Genomic DNA, 14,723 nt, shown 5'->3' with positions numbered 1-14,723 from the left:
GGCACACACCTGTCTATATAAGGTTCTACAGTTGACAGTGCATGTCAGAGCAAAAACCAAGCCATGAGGTCGAAGAAATTGTTCGTAGAGCTCCGAGACAGGATTGTGTCGCGGCACAGAACTGGGGAAGGATACCCCAAAATTACTGCAGCATTGAAGGTCCAAGAACACAGTGGCCTCCGCTCTTAAGTGGAAGACGTTTGGAACCACCAAGACTCTTCTTAGAGCTGGCCGCCCGGCCAAACTGAGCTATCAGGGGAGAATGGCCTGACCAACAACACAATGGTCATTCTGACAGAGCTCCGGAGTTCCTCTGTGGAGATGGGAACTTTCCAGAAGGACAACCATATCTGCAGCCCTCCACCAATCTGGCCTTTATGGTAGAGTGGCCAGACGGAGGCCACTCTTCAGGAAAAGGCACATGACAGCCCGCTTGGAGTTTGCCAAAAAGCACCTAAAGCACTCAGACCATGAGAAACAAGATTCTCTGGTCTGATGAAACTAAGATTGGCCTGAATGCCAAGCATCTAGTTTGGCAGAAACCTGGCACAGTACCTAAGGTGAAGCACGGTGGTGGCAGCATCACGCTGTGGGAATGTTTTTCAGCGGCAGGGACTGTGAGACTAGACAGGATCGAGGGAAAGATGAGCGGAGCAGAGCACAGAGAGAACCTTGATGAAGTCCTGAGAGCTCTGAAGCAGGTTCTCAGACTGGGGTGAAAGTTCACCTTCCAACAGGACAACGACCATAAGCACACAGCCAAGACAATACAGGAGTGGCTTCAGACAAGACTCTGAATGTCCTTGATAAAACCAATCCAACATCTCTGGAGACCTGGAAATAGCTGTTCAGTGACGCACCTTATCCAACCTGACAGAGCTTGAGCGGATCTAAAGAGAAGAATTGGAGAAACTCCCCAAATACAGGTGTGCCATGCTTGTAGCCTCATACCCAAGAAGACTCCAGGCTGGAATTGCTGGCAAAGGTGCTGAGTAAAGGGTCTGAATACTTATGTGATCAGTATTTTTAATAGATTTGCAAAAAAAACGAAACACCTGTTTTTTGGTCATTATGGGGTATTGTGTGTAGATTGATGAGGGAAAAAACAATTGAATTCATTTTAGAATAAGGCTGTAACGTAACAAATTGTGGAAAAATTGAAGGAGTCTGAATACTTTCCTGAATGCATTGTATAAGCCATATATTACACGTACATGGCTCTGGGGTGAGCTGGCCTAAAGTAACTGTCAGGAAGAAAACATTGAATATTCAATTACTTTTTTCTCTGTCTATCCTTAAACCATGTCATCGTCTTCGCAGTTTTTATTCAAGAGTCTCCAAACTAATGAGGTTGCCAGCATGCTGTGGTTAAAGTACAGAAAGCCCTACCTTTTACATCTGTAGTGACAGTGTCTATATTATGGTTTGATAGTCTTGTATACCTGTACAAAACGCATGACATGCAAGGGATAATCAATGAGGGCCTATGCGTTCTATGGAAAATAATGAACGACGTGGAAGGAGTGTTCTACGATGTGCTCGCGGAGTAGAACTAACCTCCCACTGAGCAGCATTATTTTCCAGAGAACGCATAGAGCTTCGAGTTGATTATCCCCTTTATGTCTATAATTAAACACATTTGCAGCTAAAAATGTGTTCATTTTCAGGTAGAAATGTATTCAACATCCACTGAAGTAGCTAGCAAGTTCACTAGTTTCCCTGGTAACCAAAACAACCAGACGTGCTACTATGAAAATCTAATTCAACAATGGCAAATGTTTTCAATTTGACTTTTGCTTTCAAAAGCAGCTCAAACATAGAACATGTAAGGATTAAATATAGCCTTTGAATTCTACCGTGCTGATATACCGTGCCCTTGAGGGAAATAATGCACACTCTAGAATGCCCTTCAAGCCAATCAGAAACATGTATTTAACAATGCCATGGTATAATATTTAACAATGCCATGGTATAAGTCTACATCCTGCATTTGCACAACGATAGAAGATAATTATCTTTCCGAAAACTAGAATAATCATGTTTTTACATCTTGGAATGGCTTGATACACATACGTTTGCCACCTTGTGAGAAAATAGAGACACCACGCACCTCCAGGAGTGGATGGAGAAACCAAGGTCATGTTCATTGGAACATGCAACATAAAATGCTTTAAAAGCATTTTGCACAAAAAAAAGGTAGCCCCCCCTCCATTTTGTCTGTTGTCCGTTTGATGCCTAACAAACATAACCCATGTGTTTGCATCCTAAGTCTGTCCCTTTGACTATGCCGTCTGAAGACAAGGAAAGAAACTACTTCTCTGCATACCCGCGTTTCCTTTACCCTGGACTCGCAGTAAGTAATCTGGGGGTAAAAAAAAAAGTTTAAAAAAGAAATAAAAAGAGGGATTTCAGCGATTTATCCCTCTGCAGAGGGCCGCCACCTCTATGGCTTGCTGGAAAGAGGCTCACTGGAGAATAGGGAGTGTGGGGGCCAAATCTAGGCCTAAGGGTGAACAAGGAGCCCAAACACTAAGGCTCTCTCGGAGGGGGCACATGGTTCGGGTAGCAGATATTCCACACTAGTACAAATCATGTGGTCCAGCGGTACCACTTTCTGCTCTAAACACATGCATGCCTACCCACCAGAGACCAATCTTCATATCCTCCCTTTCTACTATCTACTAGCATTGAGATTGAAAAACATTGAGCCCATCAAATGTGGGCTGGTGGATCACCGTTTGGGGAGAAACCAAGGATTTCTGATCCATATGCAGTGCCTTTCAGTAATAGATACACAAGCTATTTATACATAAATATTAAAACATAATATATGCCATTTAGCAGATGCTTTTAACCAAAGCGACAGCCAGTCCAGCGTGCATACATTTTACGTATGGGTGGTCCTGGCAATCGAACCCACAATCCTGGCAATACAAATGGCATTGCTCTACCAATTGAGCTACAGAGGACCAACCACATTAGGAATGCTCATATATGCCTACCTTTAAGATCTCAAAATAGTGGAGACAATGATAGACAGGTGTCAGGAGTAACCGGGGCAGGACGTACTGGACTGCTTCCTTAAAGCCTTCGCATATAGACTGGGGGTTCAGAGACAGACAGATGAGTGTTAACTTGGGCAGGTAATACAGTGTCAAATCCTATCAAGGTATATAGACCAGGGATATGCAAACAGTGGACCTTAGGGAAAATCCACCCAGAAATGGCCCATAACATTTCTAGTATCTCAGATGATTCTGGCAATTCTCACAGGGACTTCATTGGGAGGTATGTTTGACATTCTTTTTACATTTTAAATCACTTTTTATTTTATTTATTAAAGTAGCCATTTCATTCCCCTTTTAGACCTTTACATGCCTCCTGTAAGACCTTATGATCCATGAACCGTACATGATACAGAAAACATCTTGATGCAATCATACTCATTGTAGTGTGCTCTAAAATATGGAGTATGTCTAGATTCTGAAATTGTTGACATGAATTCTAATTCATATTTTGGAGCAATGACACCAAGATGTTGTCTGTATCATGTACGGCTCACAAATCAAAAGCTTTTACACGAGGCAGGTACAGGTCTAAAAGGGCTTAAAATGGCCACTTTCATCTTGATGCAAAAATAATTTAGCGATACAAATGTAAAAAGCATATCAGACATCCTTCCACACAGTGAAGTTCCTATATGAGAATTTCCAGAACAATCGGATACCAGAAGTATTTCTGGACCTTCCTGGCGTGGACCTTGCCTGGTTGCCCTAACAGTCAGAATTTAAACGCAAAACTCTGTTAGATGCACATCCAAGAATGGCCACCAACAAAAAAGTTAATGAGCAAATTCTTCCAATTAAATTCACATGTAAATAGTGCGTAATTAATATTTGTAGTACATGATTAATTACATTACAACTCTTTACTTTCTTAAAACATAATTTGAATACATCAGTAATCAAGCCTGACTTTTGGGGTTATGATAAGGAGTGGTCAGCAAGGGGCTGGGGAGGGTGTGGTCAGCAAGGGGCTGGGGAGGGTGTGGTCAGCAAGGGGGCTGGGAGGGTGTGGTCAGCAGGGGGCTGGGGAGGGTGTGGTCAGCAGGGGGCTGGGGAGGGTGGGGTGTGGACAGAGGCTGGGGGGTGTGGACAGAGGCTGGGGGGGGTGTGGCCTCTGACCTGGAGGTAGAAGGCAGCTCCCGGTTTAGACAGCTGGCTGAGGAAGTGATCGTGGAAGCCAGTCCGTAGGATGTCTTGAGCATACGTCTCATAGGGGTCGAAGGCCAGCTCCTGGAAATAAAAAATATGAAATGTCATGTTTTATGACAATGGCCACAGCCATAGGGTGTAAGTGGGGTCTGTGAATGACAAGGAACCTTGCCTTGGACCTGAAGACTTGTGTTAGCTCCCTGAGCTAATGTCTCGGTCCTGAGCTTAAGCTTGGCAGACTAACAGTGTTGTGGTGCACAAGAGCAATGTATTTTCAGACACAGGTTTAAGTGTAACAGAAGTGGTTTGTGTAATGAGCAACCTTCACTGGTACCTGAAGACTCATGTTCGCCCCCAAGCTAATGCCTAAGCTTTAGCTCAGTCTTTGGGTGCCCAGGAGCAATTTATTTGCAGAAACAGCACACACACCAAAACAATATATACGCGTGTAAACACACACACCTCCACAAAAACACACTTTTTTGCAGACAGCAATTTCTTACCACAGACAGCTTCACACACACCTACCTTGGCCAGGTCTTTGAAGCAGCTGCCCACCACAAACAAGCTGGGCTCCCACAAACACCACATATACACATGCGCCCCCCCCACAAACACACACCCACACACCTCGGCCAGGTCTTCGAAGCAGCTGCCCACCAGCGGGTGTGGGCTCCCCTCATCTGTCATCTCCACCGTGTCTTCAATGAGGCCCAGCAGCTTTAGGGTGACCTCGTGGATGTCCACGATGCGGCTGAAGATGTTCTCCACATCCTGCAGGGTAGTGTAGAGAGCGACGTGTGAGAATAGGGGGATGGTGATGGAAAGATGGGTGGAAGGGGGAGATGGGGAACAGAGTAAAGCAGGAAGGTGGCAGTAGAGAAGTGAGAGCGGTGATAGAGGGGAGGAAAAGGAGCGGAAAAAGGCCAGAGTCAAACAAAGTCCTGATGGAAGACCATAGATGCGCAAGTGTGTACGCGAGGGTCCCTCCATCACTACTCACATGGTGGGAGAAGAGCTTGGCGTCGGAGGCGATTGGCTCGCGGAACACCTTGATGATGAGGTTGAGGTCGCGCAGGTACTGTCGGACCTCGGCCATGAAGGTCTTGACCAGGTCGTAGTAGGTCTGCTCCTCGCTGGTGGACGGCTCCTCGTCCATCAGGGGGAAACCGCTGATGTCCTCCTCATCCTGGTGGAACATGTCCATCAGAACCTGGAGATGAGGGGGAATAGAAGTGGCCAGAGACGTATTCTTAACAATTACACAGAGTGTTCCGGACCACTTTTTGCTTCCGAGTGGCACAGCGGTCTAAGGCACTGCATCTCAGTGCAAGAGGTGTCACTAATGTCCCTGGGTCGAATCCAGGACGATCACATCCGGCCGTGATTGGGAGTGAGTCCCATAGTGCAGGGCACAATTGGCCCAGCATCATTCGGATTTGGCCGGGGAAGGCAGTCAAATATGAATTTATTTTAAACTGACTTTCAGAGTTAAATAAAGGTTCAATAAAAATAAAATTCATAGATTATTCAATACCAGGTTGGAGTCAATTCCATTTTAGTTGAGTCAATTCAGGGAGTAAACTGAAATTCCAATTTTCTTCAGTCATTGTCTGTAAAGAAAACATGGAATTTGAATTTCAGTGTACTTCCTGAATTTAAATGGATCCCGAGAGACCCAAGCTTAGAAACATGCATGCGCACGCACAGGCGAACAAAAGCGGGCACACATTCTCCCTCATTTAGCTGGCATTCTTCATCAGCTTACGTTCACAAATGACCCTACGGACTCCAGCTTTAGTTGTATATTGGCCAGTCAGTGTGGTTCCTGAAACTTCTCACCATCACACGCCACCAGCCATACTTATGCCAACAACAACGACATTTACAAGACAATCGAATATCAGTCATAGCAACATAAAAAAGGGCCAATCTGGGATTGGAAAACTAGAAATTGTTTATTGGCTCATACGGCCAGTGATGTCCTGCTGGGAGATCTCATAGTAGCGGATGTTGAAGATCCTCTTCATAATGCATTACAACACACTGTGAAGCACAACACAGGTGTTAACTCTCACCTTATCCGCACACATGGCCACGGTGATGTCCTGCTGGGAGATCTCGTAGTGGCGGATGTTCCTCACGTAGTTCCCTGCCAGCTTCAGGATGTCTGCTGAGATGTACTCCAACACGGCCACGATGTACACCGACACCTGGTGGTCAATCTTGTACCCTAGTACCTCCTGAACAAGGGAGAGGGATTATGGGAAAATGAGTCCACTACGTACACATATACCTACTGTGTACTGGCGGTCTTGTACCCCAGTGCCTCCTGAACATGACCCAGGAAGAGAAGAATCATGGGTAAAAAGCAGGGTCAGTGTGGTTTGACTACTGTACAATCTGACCACCGTACTTTCAAACTAGTGTAAATGGTGCAGGCCTGAATGGTACATAGAACACAGAAAGTGCAGGGTAAGATTTCCTTTATGCATTTTAGTTACCGGTACATCATTGAACAGTAAATTGGGCACAATGGGTACTTTAAATACTAATTAAGTCATGTATTACCGTTAATGCAAGGCTCAGAATTATATAACCGGTGTTGTTAAAATGACATCAATCAAGTAATTCTGTTGTTGCTGCACATCAATCAGTATGTGTATTTCTAAAACAAAGAGCACTACCAGCTCATAGCAAAAAAAGGTCTAAATAATATAAGTGGAATATTCTTATCAGGTATCCAATAAGAGACATGTTTTTTTAAAGGTTGCTTGGTCACTTAAAGCATCTATATGGTTAGGTGTTAGTTCGCATTCTAAAATGTGAATCCTATCCTTCCTTATTAAAAAAGGGGGCAATAGGTAAAAGAATACAACAAAAAGTGCAAAAAAGTTGAGGTCTTTCAGAACTTTAACCTTTTGTATTCTTTGAAGCATGGTCTAAATTAAGTAAATCTTTGCATCTCGGCCTCCTTGGGATTTTCCCTTTCATTGTTTGAGTGAGAGTACCATTTGAACTCTACAGCCACCATTCATTCTAGCCTGAGCGTAAACCCTCATATTGGCTTTCGACATTTCTCCATACCCATCCCACAGCATTTTACCAAAATGTGTTATTGTTTCAAATGCATATCGCCCCTCTCAATTAAAATATTTGGCAAGGGTGAATACATTTTGTTAAGCATCACAGGTTCATCATGGATTTTCAATAAGTGACCAATTCCACAAAATAGTTAAATGTCTCCCTCTATTGGTCAGTATAGGTACTGTGAGAAGTGGCCAATATCGCTCCTCAAGCTGTGTTCAGTAGGCACCGAAACAGAAAACATTTTTGACAAAGAACACACAAAATATCTATTTTGTTTATTGAGTCACGTTAAAAGCGGTTCTGTTTCATAACATTTTTTTCTGAAGCGGAGAGCACAATTCCTCCTTTGGCCGCCTTTCCTTCCAGTTCTCTGCTGCCAATGACTGGAACGAATTGCAAAAGTCACTGAAGCTGGAGACGTGTATCACCCTCACTAACTTTAAGTATCAGCTGTCAGAGCAGCTTACAGATCATTGTACCTGTACATAGCCCACCTAACTACCTCATCCCCATATTGGTATTTATACATTTTCGCTCCTTTCCACCCCAGTATCTCTACTTGCACATTCATCTTCTGCACATTTATCACTCAAGTGTTTTATTGCTAAATTGTAAATATTTCTCCACTATGGCCTATTTATTGCCATAACTCCCTAATCTTACCTCATTTGCACACACTGTATATATACTTTTCTATTGTGTTATTGACTAAGTTTGTTTATTCCATGTGTAACTCTGTGTTGTTTGTGTCTGCTTTGCTTCATCTTGGCCAGGTCACAGTTGTAAATGAGAACTTGTTCTCAACTGGCCTCCTGGTTAAATAAAGGTGAAACACATGTTTTTAAAGATATCAGTAACTGGGCCCTGTTCAGGATGTAACATTACAACACTTTCAGATATATTGTGTAGAACAGCTAGAACGGATGAATAAATGAATACTTGACAGACAGTCCTGTTTGCAACATTTAGGACTTTTTACTGTGCCCTCAGAAAGTACTCACACCCCTTGACTTTTTCCACATTTTGTTGAATTTTGATTGTGTCACTGATCAATACACAACACCCCATAACATCAAAGTGGAATTACGTTTTTAGAAATATTTACATATTCATTTTTAAAAATGTAACGCTGTAATGTCTTGAGTCAATAAGTATTTAACCCTTTTGTTATAGCAAGCCTAAATAAGTAAAAATGTGCTTAACAAGTTACATAATAAGTTGCATGGACTCACTGTGTGCAATAATAGTGTTTAATATGATTTTGAAATTACTACCCCATCTCTGTCCCCACACATACAATTAGTAAGGTCCCCCAGTCGAGCAGTGAATTTCAATCAAAGATTCAACCACAAAGACCAGCTTGGTTTTCCAATGGTTCGCAAAGGGAACCTATTGGTAGACGGGTAAAATAAAAATATAAAGCAGACATTGAATATCCCTATGAGAATGGTGAAGTTATTAATTACACCTAGGATGGTGTATCAATACACACAGTCACTTCAAAGATAGAGGCATCCTTCCTAACTCAGTTGCCGGAGAAGAAGGAAACCGCTCAGGGATTTCACCATGAGGCCAACGGTGATTTTAAAACAGTTAAGAGTTTAATGGCTGTAATAGGAGATAACTGAGGTTGGATCAACATTGTAGTTACTCCACAATACTAACCTAAATGACAGAGCAAAAAGGAAGCCTGTACAGAATAGAAATGTTCAAAAATATGCATCCGGTTTGCAGTAAGGCACTAAAGTAATACTGCACACAATGTTGCAAAGAAATTAACGCTTTGTATTCAGGACATAAAGTTATGTTTTGGGCAAATCCAACACATCACTAAGTCCCACTCTCCTTATTTTCAAGCACGGTGGTGGCTGCATCATGTTACGGATATGCTCATCTCCGGCAAGGACTTGGGAGATTTTTGGGGATAAAAAGAGTATAGGAATATAGCTAAGCACAGGCAAAATCCTAGAAGAAAACTCGCTTCAGTCTGCATTCCAACAGACACAGGGAGACAAATTCACCTTTCATAAGGCCACATATACACTGAAGCTGCTTAGCAAGACGACATTGCATGTTCCCGAATGGCCTAGTTACAGACCGATTTTCAAGAAGATTTTGACAAGACTTGAAAATGTCTGTCTAGCAATGATCAACAACCAACTTGACAGAGCTTGGAGAATTTTTTGAATAATGGGAAAATATTGTACAATCCAGATGTACAAAGCTCTTAGAGAGACTTACCCAGAAAGACTCACCGCTGTAATCGCTGCCAAAGGTGATTCTAACAAGTATTGACTCAGGGGGTTGAATACATATCTAATCAAGACATGATTCAATTTTTTTTTTACTTTGACATGAGTATTTGATTTTTACAAAAATTATTTTTAACTTTGACATGTGTAGATCCTTGACAACAAATGAAAAATGTTTTGGGGAAAATAAAGTCAAGGAGTGTGAATACTTTCTGAAGGCACTGTACATCACTGAATACACCCAGCATTTTCACAGCCTGACGAATGTACTTGGCGCTAAAGACCTAGGCTACATTCTGACCTTCATTATGATTGGTCTAGCCACCAGGGTCATGTTCAGTATGCGCAAAACGTTTTGAAACAGCTACAAACTACCTGAAATCAGGGTCCAACGTTAACCTTTTCTTTGTAAAAGCATTAGGGTCATACAAGGCCTAGGTTGATATGCTTGGTCTGTATATATTCAGTTCGTAATAGGCAACATTTGGTTATTATGGTAATACTGTATTAAAAAACTAATATAATTTAGCAATGTAGACATTGTATTATTTTTGCTAGTATGTTCACTATTGAAGTTTTACTTTTGTAAACCCCTTTCCCTAAAATAAATAAGCTTAGCGAGTAGATTTATGAGACCTTCTTTCTACTCTGGACAGCTCATATGTGCCGTGTGACGGCATCAAGTCATGTAGTGCAAGCGCTCAAGAAGTTCTGACTAGCGAGGAGCGTGGTTGAATTAACGGCCAATCATTTTGCTCAAATACAAATAACATGACTTTTCAGAGTGTAGTTTTCAATGGTTTTCAATAGCAGACTGACACAGCAGGTAAACTGGAACAACAATATGCGCTTAGAAGATACTGCCTCAACATGTTTTTACTGGCCAGCGGGCCATCAGCAATGTCAGATCCTGCTGAAAGTGTCCAGTAAGACATGTTCATTTTCACTTTCCATTTCAAATTGCTTTGCCCTACTGAACATGACCCAGAGACATTTGGGATTATGGGTTACCTTGAGCAGCGGGTGGATCTTATCCACTGGCAGGGCCAAAGGATTCCTCCTCTTCCTCTTTTCGATGGCTGCCTGCGCGTCGGCGATAGCCCACTTATCGATAGGGTGAGGGAAACTCTTCTGCACTCGCTCCTGAGGGGAGGAAAGGATGGACGTGTGAGGGAGATTGAGAGCCCTTCAATAGTGCAATACCTTTGACCAGAGCCCTATGGGCCCTTATCAAACGTAGTGGACTACGTAGGGAATAGGGTGCCATTTGGGCTGCAGCCCGGCCTTATCTCTTATTTACTTGAATTACATTTTTCCTGGTCCTCTGATGCTGCATCAATAGGCAAAGAAAACATGTCTTTGTTCACTGGGGGTAAACATGACTCCTCCTCCTTCAAACTGCTCTATGACACTTGACATAAGCATTTCCATGCGTTCACCATTGTTTTATTGTCGCAGACGTTTCACATGGGACTTTTCCCTTAAAAAAAGGGACATCTATAGGTTTTGTCAATGGGAGGGCGTGTGCATAACATGTACATGTCAAGTGTCATGTCACACTTCTGCTGCAGGCACTACCAGGATGTCCCTCCCTTGATGTATGAGTTAGGTAAAGAGTTAATTTAACTCTTTAAAAACAAAGGGTGAGAACTACAAAATACATCCACAGTTAACGGAGGACATCTTCATAAGCACTACATAAAAAGTCATAGGCGCTTATGTCAACAACTTCAAGTTGACATAGGCTTTCTGAGGCCTAGGCATTTACAAAATGTTTGTGTTGTATATTTGCGGGAATCAAACATTTATGTTGTGCTTACAAAAGGTATTAAGGAGCTATTTATGAATGCGTTATGTAGTCCTTATGTAGGGTACATACATAGTACACAAACAATACAAATTTCACGCAATCCGTTGGATTCAATGGGTCACAAATTACAATATACACAAGCACAAATGAGTGTGGTCGTCACCAACCCAGGCAGGTCAAGGGTTAAAGTTCATACAGACAGGGTCACAGGGAGAGGTCAACAGAAAGAGAGAGCACAGAACTAAGGGAGGAGTAAACATGGTACAAAGAGACCACATATCCATGGTTTGACTTTACCATGCCCCATGGCTAGGGCCATGGACCATAAAAAGCACCTGCGGATTTCACGTGATCCGTCTGCTAGCAAAAAATGAGTCAAGGTGGACAAAACAAAAACAAGAGGTGAAAACATGTTGGCCATCTAAAAACATGGACAGAACAAAGCAAGATGTCAGATGTTTTCTGCATTAGCTCATGTCAGTTATCATTGTAGAAAAGCAAAATGCAACAGTGTGATGCACAAGAAAACGTTCTACTGTTCAATGACATAAAATAAAACAAGATGAGAATGTTGTTCTGTTCAAATGATTGTCAAAGCAATAAGTCAAAATACATGTCTGTAAATAGCTTAACTTTTCTACCGGTCACTTTGTAAATGGATTGGATTTGTAAGAATACAAATGAAAACTGAGTTTTATCCCAGTGCAAAACAAACCGTCTAAAAGTACACCATGACCTGAGCTTAAAAGAAATCCACTTCATAAACACTGATAATTTCCCCCTTTTGGGTGGGCACATAAAATCAACATCCTCTTTTACTGCAACCCTGACTTCACCAGCTGTCAATAAAAAGTGTGCTAACAGAATAAAATGAAGCGGAAGCCTATGCTGTGACTGTGAGGGACATTAAAGCAGCAATCAGCAGTAGAAAGAGAAATGTAACCAACCAAATTCAGACAGTGCTATGGATGCAAGGACTGGCCATCCATGATATCAACATTATAGTTTTAACCATGTCTTGAGGCTATATGGTGTTTGTTTACAAACATTGGAGTAAAACAAGCTTATATTTTGGCTTCTGATGGGGTACGACAGTTGAACTAAGCTCATGAAGCATTTATGAAGAGTATAATTTAAGAATCAATACGTACAAATCATTAATTTAAGTCCCAAAATTGATGTATACTGAAACCAAATATAAAACACCTAACTTTCAACAATTTATACGATTTTACAGATTCATAAAAGGAAATCAGCCAATTTAAATTTAAATTAATTAGGCCCTAATCTAAAGAGTTCACATGACTGGGAATATAGATACAGTGGGGCAAAAAAAGTATTTAGTCAGCCACCAATTGTGCAAGTTCTCCCACTTAAAAAGATGAGGCCTGTAATTTTCATCACAGGTAACACTTCAAGACACTTCAAGACAAAATGAAAAAAAAAAAAAAATCTAGAAAATCACACTGATTTTTAATGAATTTATTAGCAAATTATGGTGGAAAATAAGTATTTGGTCACCTACAAACAAGCAAGATTTCTGGCTCTCACAGACCTGCAACTTCTTCTTTAAGGGGCTCCTCTGTCCTCCTTTCGTTACCTGTATTAATGGCACCTGTTTGAACTTGTTATCAGTATAAAAGACACCTGTCCACAACCTCAAACAGTCACACTCCAAACTCCACTATGGCCAAGACCAAAGAGCTGTCAAAGGACACCGGAAACAAAATTGTAGACCTGCACCAGGCTGGGAAGACAGAATCTGCAATAGGTAAGCAGCTTGGTTTGAGGAAATCAACTGTGGGAGCAATTATTAGGAAATGGAAGACATACAAAACCACTGATAATCTCCCTCGATCTGGGGCTCCACGCAAGATCTCATCCCGTGGGGTCAAAATGATCACAAGAACGGTGAGCAAAAATCCCAGGGCCACACGGGGGGACCTAGTGAATGACCTGCAGAGAGCTGGGACCAAAGTAACAAAGCCTACCATCAGTACAACACTACGCCGCCAGGGACTCAAATCCTGCCATGCCAGACGTGTCCCCCTGCTTAAGCCAGCACATGTCCAGGCCCGTCTGAAGTTTGCTAGAGAGCATTTGGATGATCCAGAAGAAGATTGACCATATGACATTCTCCCAGATGAAACCAAAATATAACCTTTTGGTAAAAACTCAACTCGTCGCGTTTGGAGGACAAAGAATGCTGAGTTGCATCCGAAGAACACCATACCTACTGTGAAGCATGGGGGTGGAAACATCATGCTTTGGGGCTGTTTTTCTGCAAAGGGACCAGGATGACTGATCCGTGTAAAGGAAAGAATGGGGCCATGTATCGTGAGATTTTGAGTGAAAACCTCCTTCCATCAGCAAGGGCATTGAAGATGAAACATGGCTGGGTCCTTCAGCATGACAATGATCCCAAACACACCGCCCGGGCAACGAAGGAGTAGCTTCGTAAGAAGCATTTCAAGGTCCTGGAATGGCCTAGCCAGTCTCCAGATCTCAACCCCATAGAAAATCTTTGGAGGGAGTTGAAAGTCCGTGTTGCCCAGCAACAGCCCCGAAACATCACTGCTCTAGAGGAGATCTGCATGGAGGAATGGACCAAAATACCAGCAAGTGTGTGAAAACCTTGTGAAGACTTACAGAAAACGTTTGACCTCTGTCATTCCCAACAAAGGGTATATAACAAACTATTGAGAAACTTTTGTTATTGACCAAATACTTATTCCACCATAATTTGCAAATAAATTCATTAAAAATCCTACAACGTGATTTTCTGGATTTTTTTGTCTCATTTTGTCTGTCATAGTTGAAGTGTACCTATGATGAAAATTACAGGCCTCTCATCTTTTTAAGTGGGAGAACTTGCACAATTGGTGGCTGACTAAATACTTTTTTGCCCCACTGTATGCATCGGTAGGTCAAAGATGCCTTAAAAAAAAGGTAGGGGCGTGGATCAGAAAACCTGTCAGTATCTGGTGTGACCACCATTTGTCTCATGCAGCTCGACACATCTCCTTCGCAGAGTTTATCAGGCTGTTGATTGTGGCCTGTGGAATGATGTCCCACTCCTCTTCAACGGCTGTGCGAAGTTTTTTGATATTTGCAGGAACTGGAACACACTGTCGTACACGTTAATCCAGAGCATCCCAAACGTGCTCAATGGGTGACATGTCTTGTATTCAGGCCATGGAAAAACTGGGACATGCTCAGCATCCAGGAAGTGTGTTGTGTCATGTTGAAAGCACTCCACACTGCCCTTTCCCACCTGGACAAACGGAACACCTATGTGAGAATGCTGTTCATTGACTATAACTCAGCGTTCAATACCATAGTGCACACAAAGCTCAT

At 42.3% G+C, this 14,723-nt stretch overlaps 1 protein-coding gene across 2 annotated transcripts in view; it reads right to left on the bottom strand.

Annotated features, from left to right (window-relative positions):
* Nucleotides 1-14,723, bottom strand: part of LOC135539450 (son of sevenless homolog 1-like) — a 72,221-nt gene that overhangs the window by 43,283 nt on the left and 14,215 nt on the right. For both annotated transcript variants that reach the window (XM_064965341.1, XM_064965342.1), the window contains exons 3-8: nt 10,568-10,699; nt 6,293-6,457; nt 5,218-5,427; nt 4,845-4,988; nt 4,185-4,295; nt 3,003-3,101 (exon numbers count right to left, since the gene is read on the bottom strand). In XM_064965341.1, coding sequence (XP_064821413.1) covers nt 3,003-3,101; nt 4,185-4,295; nt 4,845-4,988; nt 5,218-5,427; nt 6,293-6,457; nt 10,568-10,699 — 861 coding nt within the window. The remainder of the gene's footprint in view (nt 1-3,002; nt 3,102-4,184; nt 4,296-4,844; nt 4,989-5,217; nt 5,428-6,292; nt 6,458-10,567; nt 10,700-14,723) is intronic.

Source organism: Oncorhynchus masou, chromosome 5, assembly GCF_036934945.1.
Source record: "Oncorhynchus masou masou isolate Uvic2021 chromosome 5, UVic_Omas_1.1, whole genome shotgun sequence".
NCBI classification, from domain to species: domain Eukaryota; kingdom Metazoa; phylum Chordata; class Actinopteri; order Salmoniformes; family Salmonidae; genus Oncorhynchus; species Oncorhynchus masou.
The sequence above is the reverse complement of the archived record's forward strand: the minus strand, read 5'-3'. Positions and strand labels throughout refer to the sequence as shown.